At 39.3% G+C, this 26,839-nt stretch overlaps 2 protein-coding genes across 4 annotated transcripts in view; both read right to left on the reverse strand.

Moving 5' to 3' along the window:
• CP (ceruloplasmin) overlaps nucleotides 1–10,301 on the reverse strand; it is a 61,697-nt gene extending 51,396 nt beyond the window's left edge. For all 3 annotated transcript variants that reach the window (XM_033125279.1, XM_033125290.1, XM_033125300.1), the window contains exons 1-2: nucleotides 9,947–10,301; nucleotides 1,602–1,849 (exon numbers count right to left, since the gene is read on the reverse strand). In XM_033125279.1, coding sequence (XP_032981170.1) covers nucleotides 1,602–1,849; nucleotides 9,947–10,092 — 394 coding nt within the window. In that variant the 5' untranslated portion in view covers nucleotides 10,093–10,301. The remainder of the gene's footprint in view (nucleotides 1–1,601; nucleotides 1,850–9,946) is intronic.
• Nucleotides 10,302–22,213: 11,912 nt separating this feature from the next.
• The window catches only part of LOC117036910 (ceruloplasmin-like), a 34,252-nt gene continuing 29,626 nt past the window's right edge, over nucleotides 22,214–26,839 (reverse strand). Inside the window, exons 18-19 of the mRNA XM_033132376.1 lie at nucleotides 24,109–24,271; nucleotides 22,214–22,301 (exon numbers count right to left, since the gene is read on the reverse strand). Of these exons, the coding sequence (XP_032988267.1) occupies nucleotides 24,113–24,271 (159 nt within the window). The 3' untranslated portion in view covers nucleotides 22,214–22,301; nucleotides 24,109–24,112. The remainder of the gene's footprint in view (nucleotides 22,302–24,108; nucleotides 24,272–26,839) is intronic.

The following is a 26,839-nucleotide window of genomic DNA, read 5'->3' on the forward strand; positions in this document are numbered from 1 at the left end:
CCAGAAAATTTTGTCATTACTTTTCATACTTGACTGAGTCTTCAGGGAGCAGTAATAGATATATCAGGAGCATAGTGACTTTTGCTTTGCAATTTAAAGAACCACTTTGCCCTGGGGTCATGGTATGGAAGTATGAACAAATGGCTACCTTTTCCTAAACTTTGAAATATTTTATATAATGTCAGATTTTTACCTGTGAAGTAACCACGGAATTTTTTAATTTTGTAAATTTCCAAACATAGGAAAAAGTTGAGAGAATAATATGATGAACCTCCATGTAACCATCAACCCAGCTTTAATAATGACCGACTCAAGACCAACCTTGTTTCATCTATATCCCCACCAACTCTTATCTCCATCATTCCATCACCATCTAATTATTTTAAAGTAAATCCTAGACATATATCATTTCATTCTTAAATACATGAGTATGTATCGCTAAAAGACAAGAACTTTTTTCTTTTACATAGCCACAGTACAATGATCATACTTTAAAAATGATTCATACCCTAATGTACCATGAAATTTTAAAAAAGAAATAAGATGGTAGTCAACCTTTATGTTATGAATGTACTTGGTGGGTTCAGAAAAAAGAACCAAAAAATATGTGGTTTAAAACATTCACCTTCTGAAACAATAACTCTTTACAAGAGAAGACTAGTAATCAAACTAATTTTATCTTAATTTTCAGAGTTGATCCTTATAATTTTGATGAACTGTGTATAATGGCCTCAGTATTTTTACTTATGATAATTGTTGACATTTCTTGAAATATTACTACATACTGTCATTGTCCCTGTTTTATAGGTGAAGAAACTGAAACACAGAGAATTTAAGTAACTTGCCCAAGATCATTCAACCAGTAAAAGGCAAGGTTGCACCTGAACCTTGCTTGGTCTGCTAATTGTGAAGCCCTTACTCTTAACTACAACAAAGCACCAACTCTTTTCATCATCATCATCATCATCAAGTACTAAGACTTAGATAACAGTCACCAAAACTAAACTTTGTTCTTCCCGAACCATCATTAAGGCTTCCAAGTCCTACATTCAAATGACCTTTTGGCTAACTGTGTCTCAGATGTGACTATGGGGTCATCCAGCCACCTGTACCATTTGGCTGATGTATGAGACTACCTACACTGCCTTAGCTGGGACAGTTTATCCAAAGTTAGGATGGGAGGTGACAATGGCCACAGTATGTTTACATGTAGGAACTTCAAAGATAAGACAATCCCCATCTTGAGTCCTGTTTCTTCCTTCTGGATGTTTGCCTTTTCTAGACCTTCATGTACACTGCTTATTTTTCTTATTCTGACTATTTAGCTGGAAAGAAGTTGGACACTGGCCCAGCTCTCACTGCCTCTCATTATATGTGTCCACCCAGAAATCCCATCACATTGACACTTCACACAAACAAGTACAACCAAGAGAAACACAGCCATGTTATGATGAACCAAAATACTTACAACAAAACAGTTTAGAGCTAAACAACATAGTTACAGGTCTCACTCAGAAGAGGAGTCTATATTCTTAGAAGTTAGAAAGTGTTCCTACTGAAAAGTAAGAGGAAATTCCAGCTGGAGCATGAGCTGAACTTACCCTCATGTTCCTTTTCGTATGTTATCCCATGTGCATGAAAAGTGTAGGGCCTAGAGGCAAAGTTTTTTAAATGTATAAAAACTTTATCGTCAGTTTCTGCTTTGATAATAGGTCCTAAAAACCCCAGCCACTCAGGTTTTGCTATAGTCGTTGTAAAGTTTCCGTCTGTGTACTGAAGATAAAGGGCCTTCTTGTATAATCTTCCAATTCTATTGGGGCCACTTTGAAGATAAATATTGGCGCGTTCCCTGCAAAGGAAAAGAAAACAACTCTATCAGAAGCCATCATTCCTGGGGGTAACATTAAATTAAAGAGAAATCAATGGCTATATCACACTAAATGTTTGCCGGTTGTTGTAGGGATGCCTGCACGAAACGAAGAGGAGAGCGGTCACTTAGCCCTGTTGTTTTGATGATGTGATGTGTCTCACGTCAGATATGAGGCAGAGAGCCATCTGTAAAGGTGCCATGAAAATATGGTGCATCTTACCAGAGTATTTTCTACAAGATTTTCATATTAAACCATGGAGGTATTATGGAATAGAATATAAAATTAAAGTGAAATATTAAAATAAAGACATTTCACACGTATGATGTACCTCTTTTAGCTACTGGAAAAGTTTGAGTTTATATGCAATCAATCTGATATTTGAGACACCAAGTGTGTGTGTGTGTGTGTGTGTGTGTGTGTGTGTGTGTGTGGGTGTGTGTCTGTGTGTGTGTATATACACACACATATACACTTGTATTCCTAAATAAAGTAAAAGTAATGATGCTAAATGAATTCCTTCATTTTTGTTTCCATTAGTAGCACCAAATCAAGGTCGGAGTTGACGCGCGCATTGTGTGTGGGTTATACATTACCTTAGGATTCAAATTACCCTTGTGTTTTTTTAATCCCTTGCTGCCAAGAATACTTGAATGTTGAATGTTTATATTCTGATTAGTAGCCTATTAAAGGCTGCTTAAAACTTTCCTAAAAAAATATCAGCAAAGTAAATAGAAGCCAGGAAATACAAGGAATAGAAAGAAAGTGAGCTTGGTATTCAAAGACTGGAACTGATTCTTAAGTTATTATGCGTGGATAGCTCAGTGGGATCTGTGGCACTGCCGTCTCGCAGTTTAGGAGGATCCACTCAAAACCCGGACTTTGGCAAGCCCCTCCACCAGCAGCTGACGTTTCCTCCTCTAGAATAAAACCTGCTAGCACTCAAGCTGATGATCTGGGGGTGTGTGTGTGTGTGTGGTGTATGTGGTGTGTGTCGGGGTGCGTGTGTGGTGTATGTGTGTGGTGTGTGATGTGTGGTGTGTGGTGTGTGTGTGTGGTGTGTATGTGGTGTGTGTGTGCGAGTGTGTGTGGTGTGTGTGTGGTGTGTGTGTGTGGTGTCAGTGGTGTGTGTGTGGTGTGTGGTATTTGTGTATGTGTGTGGTGTGTGTGCCTCTGTGTGTGTGATGTGTGCCCGTGCATGTGTGGTGTGTGTCTGTGTGTGTGTGGTGTGTGTGTGTGTGTGTGTGTGTTGTGTGTGCCCGCGCGCATGTGTGGGGTGTGTGTGTGTTTGCCTACTTTCGCTTCAGTGACCTTTGATACTTTACCATTTTCCACCCCTACGAGGCCCAAATAACCTGATTAAAGAATAAACATCATCTTGTTTCCCCAGCCGTAAGCTCATTGGAAAGAGTGAGAGACATTTTCCTTTCCATTCAAGACAAGAGTAGGACTTCTCAGGGAACTCTTGATTTTTGTTGTTGCAGAGTTTAAAGATCCAGCTTTTATAAAATTCAGGGATCTAGTACACTTTCTTCAGTTTCAATGTGTGTAGGAATCTACTCAGGACCTTGATAAAATACAAGTTCTTGGGGCCCAGCCCCGGTGACTCTGATTCCCTGTGTCTGGGGTGAGAAATGGGCGTCTGCATTTACTGAGAATGCCACCCCACTGCACTGTGCGCAGGTGCTGCTCTGGGCTCAGGGGCAGCCTGAGTGGGGGAGGCTCGAAGGGGAAGGGGAAGAAAGCTGTCCCGTCCCAGAGGCAGTGGGATTCCTTGAGACCACGAGACAGAAAAGTGGCAGGGTCTGTATCCAGACCAGATCTGGTGGTGGTCAGGCCACTGCTGGTGTGTTTGCGTGGGGACATCAGATTAAGCCTCAGAGCTGGAGCTTTGGCAGGGGTCCTGCTGGCAGAGTTTGGGCGGTGGGAATAGGTGTTGAAAACAGCAGAGCCATTGTCTCTGTATTGGCCAGAGGGCTTCGACGATGAGCAGTCTCAGAGTTGTTACCATATACCAAACACTCCAGTTGTCCTGGATTGTGTAAACTCCAGGAGTCTCAAATTGTTCACTTAAACATGAATGAGATAGGGTCACCTTTCCCTATCCTTGGGGAGGAGGACCTAAGCAGAAATTTAGAAAAACAAAGAAGTGACATCTTTTGTACCCCATGTGGGGTGGCGAATCCATGTTTATGCCTTCATTTCTCTTTCATTTTCTGATTGTTTGTTACAACAAAATAGAAAAACAAATTCAGGAAGGCTCAGAGAAGCTTCAAGGACATCAAAATGCATGGAAAAACAGCAGGACAGGGGTGTGAATTCTTCTTCCCAAACTGCAGCATTAGTATGGACGGGAGTAGTTTTAATAAGTAGATGTTTTCACAACAGCACAATTCTGAGGCACTGAAAGCCACTGAGATAAAAGGCAGATTAATCCAGTCCATACTGAGAGAAGGTCTGCAAGAGTACGGTTTCAGTCAGGCGCACAGCTGCAACTGCAAAGCTTACAGGGCAGAGACGGAAGCCCCCGTGGTCCCTTCAGGAGAACCTGGAGCACCCAATCTCACAACACAAGGCCCGTCTAAGCCCAGGATAAATTTTCTCCAGTGTCTGTTGCTTAGGAGATTGGTCCCCATGATACATATATAGAGATTCTAATCTGTGTTCTACCATGCCCCTTGATATACATCTTACAGAAGGCCAAAGTTTAAAAATAGCTCACTAATTCTTATGGTTTCATTTAAATGCAGTGAGCAATTATATTTTCTGAACGTGACTCTAAAGCACTTAGGACTATATCACATCCCATTTCAATTGCAGCGGGTTTTGTCAAAATGCTTTCATTGCATTGAAATTCTCTTGTATTAATCACTTCCTGAAATAGGAGGAGCATTGCCTAAACTTTGAGATTTACTTTTTTGTGTACAATGATTTTGGGGGAGGGGTGAAAATTACCTTTAAAATAGTTGATCTGAAGTTACAGTATATTCAGGGTTTTTAATATTTGGAATTCCTTTATATACATAACAATATGCAAAATATATTTCTCATCTTGTCTTTTTGGATGAAACAAAATTAAGTCTTAACCAAATTGAGAAATATTTCACATCATGTGATACTTTGGGGAAGGACTATTTGCTTATATTCTGTCTCCAAAGGAAGGTCAAAGGGTCATCCGGGGATATCTATTTAATTTCAAAAGTACAGCTTGGGGACAGAAGGTCAGTTACGGGAAGCTTACAGGAAGTTTGCTAGTCAGATATTCTGTCAAGAGAATCTTTTATAGTTGTTCTTTGACCTAAACAAACAATTCACATTAATTGTAGTTCTTCCTGTTGACAATTGTAACATGTTTTTTTCTGCTCATTAAAATAGATATGACCCCTGTCCATAATCACATCCCTCCTTTTTAGTTCCCAGTTTCTATAATCTGATAGCTGACTCCTATAATTTCTGGTAGATTCAGACACAGAAGTGAGTTCTAATGGTAGGGGAATTAAAAAAAAATTTTATACTGCCTTAATAAGATAATGATAATTCTATTCCCTCCCATAAATTCAGAATGCACTCAGTTTATGTTCAGACAGGGTTACTAAAATGTGGGTAATAAGAAAAGCTTCTGGGTTCTTGGCTTCATTAATTGAGACATAGTATATTAGTTTCCTATTGCTGCATAAAAAATTATCACATAGCAGCTTAAAACAACATCCATTTATTATTTCATAGTTCTGTGGGTCAGAAGTCTGGCAAGGCGTGACTGGGTTCTCTACTCAGGTCATCACAAGGTGTTGGCTGGGCTGCATGCTCGTCTGGAGGCTCTGTGGAAAAATCCACTTCCAGGCTCATCTGTGTTGTTAACAAAATTCAGTTCATTGTTTTTGTAGGATATAAATCCCAGTTTCCTTATGGGCTGTCAGTCGAGGACCTCTCCTCATTCCTTAAAGCCACCTGCATTCCTTCTCAAATGTTTCCTTCCATCTGCAAGCCAGCAGCAGTTTGCTGAATCCCCCTCAAATCTCTGAATCTCTCTGACTTCCTCTTCTTCCACTAGGGAATTCTCTGCTTTAGATTGGTCCCACCCAGGTCACCTTCCTATTTTACAGTCAACTGTGCCATCGACTATAACATAAATAAATCATGGAAGTGATATCTCATCATACATCGTATTCTGGAGATTTAGGGTAGGACATCTTTGAGGACCATTTAAAAAAGTCTGCCTGCTACACATTGGAATCACAAGGGAAAGAGTCAAAAATTAACTGGTAGACAGAGACTCAACTTTGGTGTGCAGGGCACAAGGTCCTAACCAGCCTGGCTTCACTGGAACAACATGAATACACAATCCGTTTGTCAACCTTCTTTTGTATCCATTCTCAGGGAAAATAGTAACTGTGACAATAGATTAGAGAGTTTGAAAAGTGTGAAATCTTATAGCTGGTTAATTAGCTCCTTCCCACAGGCTGTCCTGTATGAAGTGTTTGTATCAACTATTGCTTGCTATTTTTTTATTTGGCAACCTTGGAGAATGAGTCATTATAACTGACTTTTTCCAGATTATTTTAGCTAACAATTGTACCTCTTTAAGAATCATATAAAAATTTTAAGACCATTTTTGAAGGGGTGAAATGAATGCCTTCAGTGAAAATGTTTTACTTAAAAATATTTTGTTTGCTTTCCTATTTGTTTAAACAGGGGATACTGAAAAAAATTTCAGCTTTTTTTTCCTGATAATAATAGTAACTGTTAACATTTGTTGAATACGTTAGGTATTCTGTTCACTTAGTGTCATAATTATAATAGTTATCACTCTACTATAGGGTGAAATGTTCTTAGTTTGTCCTCTGTTTGGTCAAGATTTGAGCTGCTATTTCTCCTTCATTACTGGTTCTGCTTATCATGACATCTTCAGTAATTTCTCAAAACTACGATGGGCTGAAAAACTAGGATTGTCTGTATGTTAAATAAGAGTCACCAAGTCTGAGTGAGAGCCTACAAAGTCAGTGCAAAGGGTTTTGTGATAGCTGTTCTTGTGCTTAAAGAATTTTAAGCGCAAGAATTTTAAGCACACACACACACACATACACACACATATATATGTTACCAGGAATAAAATTAACCTGAAGATAACAGGAGTCAGGAGTATTATTTTTTGTTGCCATTATATAGCTAATAAACACAATAAATATTTGATTAGTGCCTACTATAGATCCAGAACACACTGTTGCGTTTACTAATTGCTTTTATATGTATGTCTCTTATTATTATTTAAATATAAACAATTTAGGAGCAGAAAACTATATTTTATAAAATCTCTATTTATTAATTCGTTGAAGTAACAGATAAGGTATTCACCTTAATAAGTGGCACTACTGAATATAACAAAATTACTTTCCATCTCATTCCATTAGAAATAAGTTTATTGCTATTAACACAGGAGAGGTAAACTATTTTCCTAGTAAAAAAATCCATACATTTCTCTTTTAATACCTGGTAATGTTTTCAGTTTCACTAACCCCATGCATAACTCCGTAAACTGATTTTTTCTATTTCATTCTATTGTCTGATTTATTCCACAGTGGGACAAGTGAAAGTTTTTACAGCACAGCCTGTAATTTCTTCTAGCTCCCTATATACCTTTTATTTATTTATTTATTTTCAGTTACTCACAAATATTAATTTAGTGTCTCTTATGTACCAGGTACTAGTGACCCAGCAGTTAAGGTAACAGATGGAGTTTCTGTCATCTCAGTACATCCTTTCCTCTTCATTGTCCCAGATCTTCAAGGTCAATGTCGGCTTAAACCTAATTCTCTGCCTAACACCCATCTTGCACTCTTTCAACCTTGTTTCTCAGCGTACTTCTCTCCACTCCTTTTTAGCCCTCACAGGACAAGGAGTGCCAGTTATAGCTGATGATATCCCATCATCCCTTGCTGACTGGGTTTGTATTGTGGTATGAATATTTATGTCTTCCCCCAAATTCAGACGTTGAAATCCTAGCCTCTAATGTGATGGTTTGGGGAGATGGGGCCTTTAGGGAGTGCTTAGGTTGTCAGGATAGAGCCCTCACGAGTGGGGTAAGTACGGTACCTCATAAAAGAGGCTCCAGAGATCCTTAGCCTCTGTCACTGTGTGAGGACACAGTGAAAAGACTTGGAACCAGGAAGAGAGCTCTCAATAGAGCAAGACCATGCTGGCACCTTGATCTGGGACTTCCCAGCCTCCGGCACCCTGTGGAGTAAATTCCTGTTGCTGATAAGCTACCCAGTCTGTGGCATTTTGTTATAGCAGCCTTAACTAAGACAGCTGGACATGCTTGTAATCAGAGACAAAGAAGAGGGCATAAAGCTGTAACTAAACTTATCCATACAAAAAGTTTAGCATAGTATTGGCAAAATTGCTGAAGCTCTAGTCAACATTCGCTGTTCAGATGTACTAAAAAAAAATCACGGACAGAGTAAGCAGTGTCATCTAGAGTTTGCATGACTAGGCTATTGAAACCGATATATATAGCATAACCTGCCTAGCACAGATAGGACATGAGAGTATTTAAAAACAAAGGAATTCTTTTCTCACCCATCCCCGCTCCCCCCAAAATATCTTAACGAATTCTCTCTCTCTTCTATTCTCTAATTTCTGGAATTAGAAACTTCTTTATTGAATCATGCTCAGTTCAATGTCTTGCAGTTAGTTGATGCCCAGTAAACCTGATTTGATTTTTGATCATGAGTAATAGCAGAAGGATGGTGGGTGGGAGCATGAAGTAGGGCAGTACTTTTTTTAAAAAAAAATATATCTGGTTTCCCTATAGAAACTGCATATAATTTACATTACATTTAACCAGGGAACATACTGAATTTATACAAAATGATGGCTTTGGTGAAACCATGAAAATATGTCACAGTACTAAGAAGACAAAACCACATTAAAAAAATAATTGCAAGATGTATTAGTTTTATTTACAATCAGTTATTTTTAGGTCAGAAACTTTCCTTCCTGTATATTACTAAATCAATAACTTAACAATTAGATACTACTATCATCTATGTATTTATTTTTTTACTGTGAAAAATTTCAAACACACATAAAATTAATAAGAATAGTATATACCCCAAAACATTCAACAATTATAAAATTTGGCATACTTGTTTCACTATTTTTAAAGATACAGTATTAGCAGGTGATGGTCATTGGACTCATTTGTGCTTTATCACCATGAAGATACATTTTTAAATGTAATGAACAATGCCTTTGAATGCTATATTTCAATGTGATGGTAAATGTTTGTTAACATTATTAAAAATGAGGACCTCAGTATAGGTAAACTTCCATTACAAAAAACTTCAAGGAGAACTATATTCTTGTATTTCTGTATGGTGACTATTGCTTGAAATAAGGGGGCTTTCAACTGAAACATGAAAACATTAAATTTACATAGAGTTTGGGGAGGGGCCTCATAATAAATAGGTCACATTTTTTGCACATATATCACTGTAATAAAAGCTTTACAAGCACCCACTCTTCAAACACTCTTATTAGATGTTCTTATTATCTTCATTTTGCAGATTAGGATGCTGAGGCTGAGAGAGACGAACTCAATTAATTGTCCAAAATCATCCAAAAAGTATTAGACACAGTCATATTTGTTAAAATTGTATTTGATTTCTATGAATGATGTTTTAAAGGATTAAAATTTTATCCTTACCACCAATAATCAATAAATAGTACATAATAAACATAACATTTTATACAGTCATTATTTTAAATTAAAGAATGTCTGCATAAACACACCAAAGGACTGAACCCTGATAGGAGATGCAATAACAAACAGAGGAGGTAATAAGAAGCCCACACAGTTCCCTGGGACCGAGGAGATAGGAGCAGGGCAGCCTCTCAAAATAAAATTTAAAAAAATACCCAGGAATTTAGGGGAGATTTATTAACGTATCTTGGGTTTCAAGTCCATATTTTGCAGTTTCTGCACATAAAAAGTTAAAGAAATATTTCGTGTTATTGGCTTTATTTTCAAATTGATAATTTATAAATTTGGTCTATAAACAATAAAAATAATGACTTACGTGTCAACTGAAATAAGTTTCTTTTCCCCATTGTCAGAGGCATAGTTCCAAGTTGTTTCAATAATTCCAATGTAATAATGTTTATATTTTGCCCAGGCTGTGGTACTATATAAAAACAGAAAAGTACTCAGAAGCAAAATCTTCATTTTTTTCCCCTTCTTGGAGCTGAGAAGCAACAAAGTGAAATCAGAAGCAGGCAATTTTATAAATAAGGCTTTCTTCCTTTATTTGCTTGATTGACACAATTTAATGTTGCATAAGAGTAAATTGTTTCGTTAAAGCAAATAACAGTTTCCACTTCAGTTCAGTTCTCGTAAACCCAGAAAAAAAAAACATAGCTTTCCATTGCCAAGCTTCTCTGATTACAAATAAAAAGTCAACAATTATTGCGGGAGGGACTAGAGTGTGCACAGCCATGTGCCTCTTCCATTCACTGTGGAAATTCCAGGAGGGCAGACATCATCTCTAAATGCTCCTTTTGTTCCTCCAACAATATGCCACAGTATAATGCCCTGCACACTGTGAACTTCTAGTAAATCGAAAATTATGCAAACTGGAACAAAACATGTGGTTCTTTACTTTCAAAAAGCCTAATAATATTTCATTGCAACTTTAAGATATGAGACGTGATTGATTTTTAGCTTGACAAATTTTATTTTGAAGGATTTATCTATTTTGTGAGCTCTGAACATATTTGCCAGATTAGTGAGTTTACCAGATTATTCTGTATTGCTACATGCAAATCAGTAGGAGAGCATAATAGAGGTTGATAATTCTGTGTCTTAACAATTTTTATTAATAATATAGTGAACATACAATATTATATTAGTTTCAGGTGTACACCATCGTTGTCCAACATTTATTTATCTAAAAAAGTGATCACCATGATAAGTCCAGCAACCATCTGACACTGTACCACACTGTCACAATATTATTGACTATATTTCCCATGGGGATATATTATGTCCCCATGACTTGTTTGTTTTATACCTGGAAACGTGGACTTCTTATTCACCTTTACCTTTCCCTCCTTTTTAAAATTTTTCAATTACAGTTGGCATTCAATATTATTTTATATTAATTTTGGGTGTATAGCATATGGTTAGACATTTATATAATTTAAGAAGTGATCTCCTGCCTAGTCGAGTACCCACCTGGCACTATGCATAGTTATTACCATATCATTGACTATATTCCCTATGTTTTATTTACATCCCCATGAATTTTTGGAACTTCCAATTTTTATTTTTTTAAGCACTTCACTTTTTCATCCTGCCCCTTAACCCCCTCCCATTTATCACCCTAACAAACTTAGTACCCGTGTGACACCATACCTAGTTATTACAATATTATTGACTATGTTCCTTATGCTATACCCTACATCACCATGACCACTGTGTAACAACAAACTTGTGCCTTTTAATCTCTTCCCCTTTTTTCACCCACACAAACCCCTCCCATCTGGCAGCCATCAAAATGTTCTCTGTGTCTCTGAGTTTGTTTCTGTTTTGTTTGTTTGTTTGTTTTGTTCTTTAGATTCCACATATAAGCGAAATCACATTGCATCTGTCTTTCTCTGTCTGACACTCCACTCAGCACAGTACCCTCCATGTCCGTCCATGCCGCTGCAGATGGCAAGAAGCCTTTCCCTTTCACCGCCGAGCAATACTCCATTGTATATATGTACCACCTCCTCCTTATTCATTCATCCATCAAAGGACACCCCGGCTGCCTCCACATCTTGGCCATTGTAAACAATGCTGCAATGAACATATGGATGCACATGTCCCCTCAAAAGACCGTTTTGGGTTTCTTTTGATAAATACCCAATGTGGGATTATTGGGTCCTTCTTTGTCTCTTGTTATTGCCTTCCCCCCTCCCTTTTTCCACCTCCCGCACCACTCCAGTGCAAGCTGTTGTTTCTCAGTCTAGCATAGGACACAGCTCCGTGGCCCATGCTGTTATTACGAACCTTGGGCTCCCCTCCTTCCCTCCCCACCCCCCCGCTCTGCTGAGGCAGTCGGTCAGCTGCTCAAGCTCTCGCTGGCTGCCGGCAGCTCACGATGGCTGCCAGCCACTTACATTGGCCACTGGCCACTCCTGGCAGCACACAGTAGCCCACAGCAGCTCACACAGACCTCCAGGTGCTCACCACAGCCCAGCTCCAGCTCCAGGGAGAGCTGTTGTTCATAATCTTAGCTGTAGAGGGCGCAGCTCACTGACCCATGTGGGAATCGAACCGGCAACCTTGGAGTTAGGAGCACAGGGCTCCAACTACCTGAGCCACAGGGCCAGCCCATAGCCTTTGTTTTAAAGTCTACTTTTTCTGGTATAAGAATTGCTGCCCCACATCTTTTTATAATTTCTACTTTCATGAAATATCTTTTTCTACTTCTTTCTGTCTGTGTGTCTGTCAATCTGAAGTGAGTCTCTTATAGGCAGCATATGTAAGGGTTTTGTTTTCTTATCTATTCAGCCCTCTTATGACTTTTGATTGGAGCATTTAATCAATTTACATTAAAAGTAATTGTTGATATATATGTAGCTATTACCACTTTATTATTCATAAGTTTGATCTTTTTTTTTTTTCTATCTTAAAGAAATCCTTTTAACATTCCTTGTAATACTAGTTTTGTGGTGATGAACTTTTTTAGCTTTTTCTTGTCTGGGAAGCTCTTTATCTGTGCTTTGATTTTAAATGATAGCCTTGCTAGGTAGAGTACCGTTGGTTGTAGGTCCATGCTTTTCATCAGGTTGAATATTTCCTTCCATTCCCTTCTGGCCTGCAAAGTTTCTCTTGAGAAATCAACTGACAATCTTATCGGAGCTCCCTTATAAGTTACTAGTTGCTTTTCTCTTGGTACTTTTAGGATTCTCTCTTTGTCTTTAACCTTTGCCATTTTAAATATAATGTATTTTGGTGTGGGTCTGTTTAGGTTCACCTTGTTTGGGACTTTGTATTTCCTGGACTTGTATGTCTATTTCCTTCACTAGATTAGGAAAGTTTTCACTCACTCTTTTCTCAGATAGGTTCTCAACCTCTTGCTTTCTCTTTTGTCCTTCTGGTACCCCCATGATAAGAATGTTGTTATGCTTGATTTGTCCCAGAAATCTCTTAAACTCTCCTCATTTTTTTGGATTCTTTTTCCTTTTTGCTATTCCAATTGGGTATTTCCTGCTACCTTGACTTCCAAATCGTTGGTTCAATCCTCCGCTTCATCTAATCTGCTGGTGTTTCCTTCTAGTGCATTCTTCATTTCAGTTATTGTATTCTTCACTTTTGACTTCTTTTTTATGGTTTCTATGTCCTTTTTTATGCTTGCTATCTCTCTGTTGAAGTTCTCACTAAGTTTCTTGAACATCCTAATAACAATTGTTTTGAACTCTGTACAAGTTATGATAATTAATTTCATGAATTCATCCTAGAAAAAGTGCTACATACCTCATTGCTGAATATCACTATAGTCATCTTTGAAGTCCTCCCCTTGGGAAGTTATGCACTAATGCCAGTGCCCAGTCCACCTTTCAAAGCAATTTTGGAACTCTTTTTCTGGAATGTCCATCAGAGCTGTCATTGTATTACCCTCGAAGTCCTGAATGTAATCAAAATGTCTTCATTTCAATATTTCCTTCATCTTTGGGTAAAGAAGTCATTGGGGGCCAGATCAGGTGAATAGGGAGGGTGTTCCAATACAGTTATCTGTTTACTGGCTAAAAACTCCCTCACAGACAGTGCTGTGTGAGCTGGTGCATTGTCGTGATGCAAGAGCCATGAATTGTTGGCGAAAAGTTCAGGTTGTTTTCATATAACTTTTTCACGCAGCCTTTTCAGCACTTCCAAAGAGTAAACTTGGTTAACTGTTTGTCCAGTTGGTACAATTTCATAATGAATAATCCCTTTGATATCCAAAAATGTTAGAAACATCATTGCAACAAATTTATGAACTTGATTGTCAGACCTTGTATCTGGTAGGTTGCTTGCCTCCATTTTGTTTAATTCTTTTTCTGGAATTTTCTCCTCTTCTTAATTTGGGGTGTATTTCTTTGTTTCCTCATTTAGTCTGTCTTTCTGTGTTTGTTTATATGTGTTAGATAGATCTTCTATGTGTCCCAGTCTTGGCTGGGTGGACTTACGTAGTAGGAGTCCTGTGGGGTGTTACCACAGTCTCCCTGGTCACCTGCTCTGGGTGCTCCAGGAGTGTCCCTTGTGTGGTTTGTGTGTACCCTCCTGTTATAGTTGAACCTTGGTTGCTGTTGGCACATCAATAGGTGGGGTTGGCCCTCAGGCTGACTGGCTATGGGGACAGAGCCAGGAGTGCCGTTTCCAGGCTCTCGGCCTCACAGAGGAAAGGTGCTGGCTCAGGTAGTAAATGGCCTTCAACTGTGATTGGATGGCCATCAGCTGTAACCAGTGAGCCATTGGCCACTAATATAACTGCCCTGGCTATGCTAGCAGAAAATGGGGGCTAGCAAGAAGATGGTGGCTGAGCTAGCAAGAGCGGATTGCAGCTAGCAAGTGAGGTTGGTTGGCAGAGAGAGAGTGGACAGTAGGTTGTGGATAGTGTGGCTCCTGCTTCCTGTGTCTCCAACCCAGCTGCCAGCGAGACTATAGTGGTATGACTCCCCTATCTATGGCTCCATTGGTGTTCCTTTTTGGCCTCACCATGTCCTGTATTCTTATGTGTGGAGTGGGACCAGAGACCCCACATGCCACCCCGTGTGACACTGGCTGTGGGGATTGGCCATGTCCACAGCTTGTGGGCTCTGTGAAGGGGGCTTACCTCACCAAGTGGGATTCTCTCTAGCAGGCTCTGGTGCCTGTTGAAACTGCTCGTTGTGTGTGCCACTTGTGGAATAATTGGGCTGTGCTGTGCTGTGGTCTGAAGCCCATCTCCAAGTATGTTGGTTATGGGGCCTCTTGGGAAGGGCTCCAGTGCAGGCCCAGGTCACTGACTGCCTGTGACCATCTGGAGAGTACTTGGTAGGAGCTACAAAGAGGTGTTTCACTGCCTGTGCTAAACCTGGAGGTGTGTGGGAAAGATCACATTGTGAACTGAGGATGGCTGCCACCAGTACCAGGCCTGGGGTAGCTCTGCAAAAAGCCAGGACACCCAGAGACCTGCTGCCACCTGCCAGCTCCCTTAAGGTTCAGTCACTGATAAAGCTTCATGTGGTTTGCAAGTTGGAAGAGGCAGGGTCTCAGGGAGGCACTAGAGTGGAAAGAGTTGTAGTCACCAGGTTCATGTAGATTAACCAGATTTGGTGCCAGTGCTGAGCCTGGAACTACTCAGCAAAAGTCACAGAGCAACCAAGGCCAATCGCTGCCCATCTGGGGCCTGTGGACTTTGATACTTTTCCAAGAAATAGTGTAATGTGGGCAGGACTGGCTGCTAGCCAAGAAAGTGCCTCTGGTGTTGGGGGAGCTGGGTGGGGCAGAGGCCCAGAGGAGTTCACCACACCAACTCAGATTCAGATTTGGCCATGGGCCTGGGGGAGGGGTTCAACACAGGACAGAATGCGCCCACCTGCTCACTGCACAAGAGAAGCACCCCACGCAAGGAAAATGGCAACTGTCTTCCAACCATCGTTGTGAAGTCACACACCTCAGTCTGACGCCCGTGTGCCTCCAATGCCCCCCATGTCACTGTCCTTCTGCCAGAGCCCAAGGTGAGCACCTGAGAGTGACAGAGTGTGTGCGCAGGCCCTTTGAAGAGGACATCTGTGTTTCCCATAGCCTTCTGCCCAACCCAGATGGTTGAAATCCCCACTGTTTTTCACAGCCAGATATTATGGGGGCTCTTCTTCCCGGCACCAGTACTCCAAGCTGGGGAGCCTGGTGTGGGGCCAGAGTCCCTCACTCCTCCAGGGGGGAACCTCTGTGGCTAAGATATCCCTCCTGATTCTCAACTGCCACATGGACGTTTGGAGCCGGTCAGTTTTACATCTCCACCCCTCCTACCAGTCTTGACAGCGTTCTTCGTTATATCCTTAGCTATGAAACTTCTGTTCAGCTAGACTTCAGATGGTTCTCCAGGTTGATTTTTCTATAATTTTGTTGTAATTTTAATATGTTCATGGAAGGAAGCAGGCACAGTGTATATCTACTCCGCCATCTTGGATAGACTCCTCTCTTCCTGATAATTATGTTTTAATCATCAAAGAAATCAGACGTAAATCAACTTTTCTTCAAAGGCAAAGGTTGGTCTTAGAAAATACTAGAAAGTACCCCTCTTTATTAAACTGATATTTCTCTCTTTGACATGGACATGAATTTAAGGGTAAAAGACTTTTTATTAGAACTGTCTTTAGTCATGACATATTTGTCTAAAAATATAAGGTAGCTCTTTTTAGCTGAAGAACTCCTGGCGATAATATGCATACTTTGTGCTAATAAAATGTTTTTCTTTAGAATACCTCGATACATTAGTACTTGCAAAAGTTGTTTATAGAAATAGATTGGTATCAGAGAAAGTACCCTGATGTTTGAACAGTTCATTTAATTAGTATTACTGAGGGAGCCCACTGTGCCCAGCCCTGGGATAAGCACTAGGGTTACAACAGTGAATAAAACTGATGTGAATCCCCACTTCCACCAACTTACACTCCACTTGGGAGAGACTGACAATGTACAAATGAAGAGTAAAATACCTAGTATTAGTTGCAAGTGTTATGGAGAAAAATAAATCAGGGAAGAAGAATAATGAAAACAGCAGGATAAAGATCAAAATCTGATGCCCCACTTGATCTCAGGCAAGATACTTAACCCCAGCGTCAGTTTCCACATCTGTAAAATCTCAGGCTCAGAGAACTGTTGTCTAAATGCACTAAAGTGATCCATGTTAGGGCACATAGTCGAGGTGCTCCTCTCATCAGCTAGTAATAATCTTAACTAATTGTCCTGATATACAAAACTGAGTCACAGCACCCAGGATGTCCCACAATCTCCTCCTAGAGTCATCTTCTGTCCACTGAGAGGACTTGAGTAGGACCAAACTCTTGCCCAGATTCCACTGGCCAAACTCTGTGCCTTGCAAGATGCTGTTCCTTTTAAAAATTGGTCCACACCGAGAGGGCACCTTTTAGTGATTCATTCTCCCATAGGGGACACTTTTTTTCTAATTGGCACAAAGATACTGGATAAGCCAGCAGCTTCCTGAGCATTTTCTTTCTCTTTCTCTACTCCATGTTCAAATTTAGCCCTGTGGGTTGAAAGGATGGTCATCAGAGCACAGGAACAGTTCCTGAAGTCTCTTCTTCCAACAAATTCTACCCTAAAAAAACCTGCTCAGATAGTTACTGAAGGCTCCAGTATGTATACTTGCAGCCTCCCTCATCTTGGTGATAAAATGAAAGGTTAAACAGTAATACCCCTGACCAGTACGAGTGAACATTTTATAGTGTAACGCGGGAAGGGTCATAAAGTCCATATTTCTGTCCTGTTTTGTGATAGTTACCCTTCCCATTAAAAAACATGTAGCATTGACAGTCCTTCAATACTATAAGCCTCCTTCCCGTGATTCCGGAGTTGATACCTAAAAGTGAACTTAGAATAATGTTGCTATTGAGAATTTCTGCATTCAGAAAAATGCATCAGGATCAGCATAGACTGGAGTGAGACAGACTTAGAGCATTGCAAGAAACAGAAAAAGAATCTCGATTACACCAAACAGCCTGTTGTCTTAGCTGTGTCTGTCAGAAGTTCTTTACCACAGACCCCCAGGTATAGCTTTGTGGTTTGTTATAAGTGATTACCACATGCCTAAGTAACCTGTTTAGTAACCTAGGTTACATAGTTTTAACTATTTTCCACAACTTCTTTTCTTGTCATCTTAAAGATTCCTGGACTGGGTGAATCTTATATTCATTTAGCAATCGAGATTCTGGGGCTGATAATGGCTACAATCAAAGCAGCAGTCATTCTTACAGAATATTGCTTCAGCTTTAGTTCTGTCTGGCAAGATGCAAATTCTCCTTACCTCCACTACTCCTGCTTGTGCGTACTAGTTTCTTGCTGATTCACGAGAACTGACCGTTAACCTCCCCTCCATGATCTCAGAATTGTTAAGAAACAAACCACCAAGGACAGTCTTTCACTTTGTGCTGGGAAACACAAAGTATAAACCAGCAGGTCGTTCTGTCCATAACCAGTCAGACTACCACCGTGCTATCTTTTTCAGAAAATTGTGTAACTGGGGAGTTTTATCGGCGAGTGTGGTCATTACAGAACTTGGATAATGAGTCCACTGATTTGACTGAGCACAGTGGCTGATCTCCTCTCTGCTATCGGTCAGTTCACGCTTATTTAAGGAATGATGACACAGATAGGTCTTTGGTGGCTCCATCCCCTTTGGCTGGCCATAAGTGGGCCAAGGCCCTGCTCACCATTGCCTGGCAGGTACAGGAGTCACGGGAAGGGGAAGGGAGAAAGCCTAGACGCTAACCTAGCAAAAGCCTTGATGGTGCTGACATCCACAGTACTATGGGAAAGGGGATTTGTGTTCAAATAGCATAAGGATTTCAATTATTCCTTCATTCTTGTTCTCTCACAACATTGAATGAAGTAGAAATCAAAACATATGATTTTTTAACAATGAAAAAGAATCGCAATACTAGAATTACTTTTACAAAAGATTAAAAAATAACTTATTCAGGAGGCTTGATTACATGGAACTTCACTATGTGCCCTTCTTGAAGTATTTTTCTCCCTTATCATCATTACCTCTTGCTTCTATACTATTCTGGGGTAATACAGTCTGCGTAGCACTTAACACTTTGATTTGTACCCAGGTCTTCATTTAAAAAGGTGACTGAGGGATGACATGAAGTGGCCAGTGCCACTGAAAGAAAAGTTTGTTGTCACTCACTGTTCCCCTAGAAAAGAGAGGCACACATGTCAGGCACAGCCACATGAAGAATCACCAGAAGTTTTTTTGAGGAGACAGAAGCAAGAGCCAGGAGCATAAGCCCCAGCCTTTACTGGGGTTTCTTGCGGGAAGGGCAAGGCGGAGCAGAGCAAACAGTTTAGGGCTGACCGCTTTGAATAATCCCAGCAAGCTTTGGGGCAGAGGGACTGTCTCTAGTGGTCTAGTACTTGGCTTTGGGTGATTCAGCACAGTGGAAATGTTGGTTTGGTATGTGAGAGCTAGACAGAGGTGGTTGGGGGTAGGGACTCAGATTGGTTAGTTCGCATATGAAAGTCTGGCTCACTACACAAGTTGTTCACTATCTCTAGGAATTAACTAGCTCTGGGAGGGACAGTCTCTCCCAGATAGCAAGTCCCCCCCACCAAGATATCAAAGCATCATAAAACATTAAAAAATGATCAATACATATTTCATATCAGAATTATTTATGTGACTGTTTCCTTAATTAGGCTGGGCCTCCTGAGAGCCAATGACTATACCTTGTTTCGTATTGAATCCCAGGCTTCACACATACCTTTACAAATACTGAAAGAATACATAACTATTAACTATAATAACAGTCACTAATACTTACTAGATGATCACTGTGCCAGCACAGTACCAAGGTCTTTATAAACTGTATTTCATTTAAGCCTCACAACAACCTATTAGATAGATGGGTTTTTTTGCTGCTGCAACAGATTGCCATAAACTTAGTGGCTTAAAACAACATAAATTTATTATCTTACAGTTCTGTATGTCAGAAATCTGACACAGGTGTCACTGGGCCAAAATGAAGGTGTCCGTGAGGCTGTTCCTTTTTGGAGGCTCTAAGGGAGAACCCACTTCCTGGTCCATTCCAGTGTCTCGGGGCTGCCCAGGCTCCTCAGCCTGTGGCTCTCGCCCATCTTCAAAGCCAGTCGTGGAAGGCTGAGTCCTCACACTGCGTCACTCAGCCTTTCCTTCTGCCTCCCTCGTCTACTACTATTAAGGACCCGCTGTGATAATCCTGGATAATCTATTTTAAGGTTAGTTGATTAGTGACCTTAATTCCATCTGCAAGTCAATTCATCTTTGCCGTTTAAAATAACATACTCACCTGTTCTAGGGATTAGGATGTGGACATCTTTGGGGGGCCATTAATTTGCCTAAAGAATACCACAAAAGGTATTATTATTATTGTCTTCAATTTACAGATGAAAAAACTATGAGTAAGAGAGATTTTATACCTTGTCCAAGACCCCACAGCTAAGGAGTAGGGTAGGTGGACTTCAAGTTCAGGCCTGCCTGGCCCAGACGTGCACTGTGGTCTTGACGGCATTAGAGCATAGCTGCAGGTCAGGTCAGGCTGGGCCTCCCAGTCTCTCAGAGCTTTGGAGGGATTGTGTTTAGTTTAGTTGTCAGTTGGCAGATTCAGAACCTTCATTTTGTTAGTTTACATAAAGATGACTAAGTTTAGAGGGCTGATTGATTGCAAACAATCGTGGAGAATAAATAAATATGGTAATTTATTCATTTAAAGTAAAGAAGATGGGCATACATTATTAGTCTTTTAAAAAAATTGTTTATAGATCTACCCAGAAAATCATATTATGAACACAGTTTTCTTGGTAAGAAAAGAACTTGAGCCAAAGAGTGTATATTCTTAAAGCATATTCCTTTACTTATTTTCTTTGATTATTTTTGCACTAACAATATTTCTGTCTAAATAATGGGTACTAGTCATTAGAATAAGCACAGCTTCCAAGAATTGTGCAGGACACACCCTCCAACACACACACTCTTATCTTAGTGCATGCAGATGGTAACCCTCCCATTCAACTCCATTCACTTAATCACATTTAACATACCTATTAAATCAGATTTTATTCTAATACACTGTGACGCCTGTTCATCTCTGAATCCCAAAGTCTAGGACTGTGTTCTTAAATAAACTAATGAATGGATGAATTAAATATTATCCTTGGTGAGATTTGGGCAACACCTCTTTCAGTTACTTAAAGAATATTCTAGTTTTATCAGCAACAACTTTAAAACTTTCAGACTTGGATGACTCTCTGGGGTGGGGGTGGGGCTAGTTGTATCCATATTTTATAGGTTCTTATTAGTTTCAATATCAATGAGTGACGTAGTATTAATTTTGTCAATGTTATAATAGCATTATTAGTATATTAATTTTTAAAAGTCTTCTTCTGGAGACACATATTATTTTCGGGATTTGCTCGATAATACTCCATGTATTTTTCATATATTATGAAGTTAAGAAGCTAAAAAGTAAAAAAAAAATAATGTTGAAAACCTGAAACTAATATAATACTTCATGTTAACTGTAATTAAAAACTAAAAAATTATTTAAAATAGAAAACAAACAAACAAACAACTAAAAAGAATGAAAGATCTGACTTTGGTCTCAATTCTTATGTTGAAGCTTTTTGTTTGACCAATTCCTGATTTCAAATAGTATTCTTACCATTGTCTAAGGCAGATGCTGTTTGCTAATCAACCCACAAGACATTTCCAACACCTTCCCCCTGTTATTGCCACTACAAAGGCTATAAGAGCTCTTCCGCAGCCTTCCTTTTAGTTAGGAGTAGCCAGATAATAGGGGTTTATCTGACTGTGAGTCATAGGCAGAAGTTGGCTGGGGCTCCTCAGAAGACTTTTTCTCTTCCTGATATGGGGAGAAGATGCGGTTTGGTGCTACACCTTTTTCCTTCTTCTCTGCCTTTAACCTGGATGTAATATGTGGAGCTGCAGCAACCAACCATCTTGCAATCACCATCTTGCGGTAGCCACGAGCGAAAGGCCAAAGGAATTAAAGACACCGGTCTTCACACCATCGAGTTGCTGAACCAACCCTAACAGCTACTTGCCTCCTAACTTTTTCTTTTTTTTTCAAATTGAGACAAACACCACTGATAATCCCTTTTGGGCTTGGTTTTCTGTTACTCATAGCAGAACACATCCCCACAGTTAATATTGTGAGACACAAGGTCAGAGCACAAGTCCTGTTTTGAGTTCTGGAAAACGGGAACTTACACATTCTATAACCTGCAGCCTAAGGCAAAATACAGTACATGGAGTTGCATTTTGAAGACTGATTCAAATGCTTACTCATGCTATGAGAATTTAATTTTTTTTTAATGTTGCAGTTTAGGGTAAAGTCTCGGATTGGGTATTATCTTTTCTGAGCTAGACTTCAGTTTGCGATCTCTCTCTTTATCCCACTGCCCTTTGTTAAAAGTCTAGTCACACCACAAGACTCCACTCCAGTGACACAGTTTACAGAAAGAAGCAGCAGCTCACACAAAAAATTCATGAAGAAAACTTTTATTTCAAACTAGTTTTCCTGGAACTTTGCCATGGAAGTCTAGCCAGGCCTTAAGACTCCTTCATCCCTGGAGTTTTTCTTCTTTAACAGCTTTAGCTCTGATTCAGGGAGGTAGTTATGCTGTAGAAAAGAAAGTTTCATGAAGTTCTAAGCAGGAACATTAAACTAAAATAATTATATACCTTTAAGGAAAAATGCAAAGTTTGGGTAAGTCTTAAGAACATCCTTAAAAGGACTACCGCTGCTTTTGCAACACAAAGTTTGCTTATTAAATCGATAATAACATTGCCGTCACTCTCCCATGTGGCCAGAAGTCCTGTAGAATGAGCCAAGTTTGGTTTTATATTATTTGAAATACAAAATCTAGTTTCCCAAAGAAGCGATGCTATACATGGGGGGATTCCTTCTTGGACCCATACCACAGCCTCTTCTGCGAAGAATGAATGTGAACAATGAAAGGAATAAGAGTAATAATTATTATAATTAGATTAGTAATCATATTATTATTGTTATTAATATGCTTCTGTAGGTAAAAATGACATTGAGGGATAATACATTTTTGTTTTTGTGAGAAATGTCATCCTTATGTTCAGAGAGGGTTCTGAGGAACCATCCACACCAACGCTCCTTCCTGCTGCTTCAGCTGCTCTGCTCCTTCAGTCCCGCAAGGCACCCACAGAGAAAAAAACCCACAGAACTCAGGAGCTGCACAGCATATTTAAAAATTGTATATGATATATGTTACATATTATATATGAAATATATATATTTAGTAGTTTTCCTAATTTTAAAAGTAACTTAAACTTTAAAGTAATCTAAGAAGAAACAGAAATGTATAAGAAGAAAATAAACCTCACTCACAATTTTACTACCTAGAGAGTCACCTAGAGAGTCATATTTCAATAAATTTCTGTTGTCTTTATATATACATATACATATATATGTGTATATATATATGTATATGTATATATATGTATATGTATATATACTGAATTTGGGTAATATTTCAAATACTACTTTGTAGACTTCTCTTTTATCACTGAATATTGTATTATAAGATTTTCTCATTAAGATTTTAAGGCATGGTTTTTAAAGTTGGATACTTTGGATGATAAATGTAGTAAAATGTATAGTAGATCATTTCCTTGTTTTCAGCATTCCACTAACAAAATAACATGGTGATAAAAATTTTTCGGCATTATTGATAATTTTCTGAGATCCACTGCCAGGTAAAATTACTGGGTCAAAATATTAGAACCATTGCGTCAAAAGACCAAAGGATGACTTAATGGATTGCCTAAATAACTAAGAAACTGATGAAAATCTCAATAACAAAGATACTATTTTCAAACTGAAGTTGCTAGTAAAATGTATTGGAGAAAGGAAGATAAGAATGAGAGGAAATAAAATGTCACTTGAACATGAAAAAAAAAAGAATCATTATTTCATATCTTTCAAGAGCTGTGGAAACATTTCCTACTTCCCCCATAGTATATGCAATGCAGTTATTGATTGAAAAATTGAAAGAAGAAATCTTTACCAAACTGATAGCTTCCTCACTCAAAATTAACTTACTGTTCTTTAAATATGATTTTAAGTGATTTGATTATTAGCAAGTTTAGATCCCTTTATAGGTTCAATTGTCATTCGTATTTTGTGTTCTATGAATTGTCTGTTCAAATCCTTATGCATTATTATATGAATCTGAAAATTACATTTAACTCCAGAGTATCTTTGATCAGATCAGGAATAGTTACATAAGTTTTATAAAGAAAATAAAACCAGAGTTTCTTGATCATCTCAAAACAGTAACGTTTGAATGAAAGAGTGGTGTGTCACATCATGTAAATGGTATGGAAGGATAAGGTATCCTTATATAAAATTTAAGCTTATTTAAATATGATGACTTCTAATTAATTTGGCTTACCTTTTCATTCGATTACAGTGTAAGTACTTTCCATTCCAAAATCAATGTGGGTACTAACATGGCAATGAAATAACCAGGTTCCAACATCTCTTGGATACATTTTTATGGTTTGATAGACCCCAGGAGGAACGTCATAAACGTCAGAGCGAAACAGTCCCCAATCCTCGACAAGGAGACAAAACACCATTAAATAGCTTATAAAAGGTATCAGTCAGTTATTTACACATCTTATCATTTGCTGTGTAATTCTCCAAATCTAATCGACTTTGTTAGATGACAATTAGAAAGTACTAGGTGCCGTTGCACCTCTCCTCTGCCTACAGGTGAGAGTTTGGAGGAGGAGCAAGTCCCAGAACATTTCAGTGATAGGCTACAGGGAAAACATCTCTCTCTAAAAGGGTTTCTGTGTCAGCGTTGGGCATCTCCTACAGGAGAATACTCTAGATTTCAGGGAACATCTCGCTTCACAAATCCCAAAGGTTTTAACTGAAATATTTCTAACTTGGAATGTTGGTGATGTGAAGATGATCATTTCTCGGTGTGCGGGTGATCAGGAAAAACTCATGGTTATGGGAAGGAGAGGACCTCACCTGGCTCCTGCAGCTATGTCTGCTTTCTGCGGCTTGGGGTTGAGAGCTGAGGGCCTTGATGGCTAATTTCTCTGCTAAGCAGAGAATGTGATACTTAGGAGACCACCTCCTTTGTAGTATACTTTGATTTTGAAAGAAGAAGCCCAGGGCCCTGGCTGGCATGGAATAGAAAGAGAGTTTAAGAGGGAGATGAATTGCCCTGCATAATAAAATGGCAGGTATTTGGATGATGGGGGATGTAATAGAAAGTGCAGCTCAAGATAGAGTCCAGAATAATTTGGAGAGAGAAAAGATGTCAAGAGAGTCTGGAGAGGAAGAATGCAGAGAAAGAAGTCCTGAGGATGAGAGTAAAAATTGGGCGAGCCAGAGGTTCTCAGTGATACATGGTGAAGAGATAATTGAAGTCAGGGGTATGTAATGTCAAGTGGTAAGTGCTTTCAGGGTGCTGTATTGAAAAAAAAAAGCCCTCATTTACCCACAAACTTTCACCAAAATCTGTGATTTACAATGACCTTGACTTTGGGGTTGTTTAGGGGAATCAGAGGACATGGGGGTGTGTTCCATTTTGAAACTGTGTGGATGCCTGACCCCTTCGCTGCACACCTGAAGCTGAAGCTGAATAATATTGAATGTCAACTATAATTTAATATGTATATAATCATGAGATGTGCGGTATACAGTATAGCGAATAGAGTAATGAAATTGTAACAGATATACACGATGTCAGAGGGGTAGTAGTTTGGAGGAGGGGGTTATCACTTTGTGAAGGGTGTAAATGTCTAACTATTACATTGTTTTGTACACCTGAAACTAATAATAATAAAAAAGGAAACTGTATGGAGAGATAAGAAAATACCACAGGAGGTAAGAGGCAAAGGGATATGAGCAGAAGCAGGAAATGAGAGGTGGTGGCAACTAGAAGAAACGTAGGCTCTCAAGAGTCTCTGGAAACATTGGAAGGTAGAAGAGGAATGCCGAGCCATTTTCCACTGGACACAAAGTGGGGGCTCAAATGATTGCTAGGTAGGAAGATTAATTTTGCTTCTAAGGTGATAATAATATGGGGACATAGATACATTTCTAAGACGTCAGAAAATGTAGAGAACAGTATGAAACAACGTTAACTAGGAACTGACAATTGTCTAAGGCACCAGTAAATGTGCAGGGTGTGCCTGGAGCCATGGCACCGAGGGAGACTGTAGCCACGGCTGGCTTGTCGCAAGACCAAGTTAGTAACCCCAGAGGACTGCTCTGCTGCCCCCAGGAGTTCCAGGGAGTTAAAGCACAGGAAGTGCATCAATTCTGGAGTCATTACATTCCACCTCAAGGGAAGGGGAAGACTGTGATCATGTGCAGAGTTTAGAGAAAGTAGCTAGTGTTGAGAGCTGGCGGTACATGGCTGCAGGGTGTACATAGGATCATTCCTAAGAAAGGCAGTTTTTTGATGAGATTAAGAGTGAGGGATTCTGGCATGAGAGCGAGGAGCTCAAATTCTATTCCTACCACTTCCTGCTTGTAGGGCCATTCATTATCTTCTTAATCCTTCATTTCATTCCCCTATAAAATGGTGATAAAATAGTACGTGTCTCAAAGGGAAGTTGTGAGGGTTCAATGAGAAATCCATGCAAAGTACTAAGCATAGCATTTGGCACATAAAAAGTACTTACTAAAGGTCAGCTATACTTATCATTAGAGAAATGCTACCATAAATTCCACTTAATTTGACATCTGATAGTATAATCACTTTATATGTCTGTAGCCTCTGAAAGAAAGTGCTTTGATTTCCTTTCATCTCCACATAACACTTGGCATGGTTCTAGGAATATCAGAGCCATTTGCTGAACTGAACTGATCTGAACATCAAATATTGCATAGAACAATAACCAGATTTTAAATCTCTCTCTCTCTCTTTTGTTCTAAGTTTTAAAGTCTGATATAAATAGTTCTGAACTTAATAACAACCCGAATATCTATCAAGGCTTTTCCTTAAAATATATGGAGTGTAGATGGAAGTAAAGAAAAGTCATGATTGTTCGACATGGGTGATGGGTAAAGAGGTTCATTCATCATATTATTCTGTCTACTTTATTTTTATTACATAATATAAAATTCCCTGTAATGAAAATAGACTTTAAGCCAAA

Source organism: Rhinolophus ferrumequinum, chromosome 2 (assembly GCF_004115265.2).
Source record: "Rhinolophus ferrumequinum isolate MPI-CBG mRhiFer1 chromosome 2, mRhiFer1_v1.p, whole genome shotgun sequence".
NCBI classification, from domain to species: Eukaryota; Metazoa; Chordata; class Mammalia; order Chiroptera; family Rhinolophidae; genus Rhinolophus; species Rhinolophus ferrumequinum.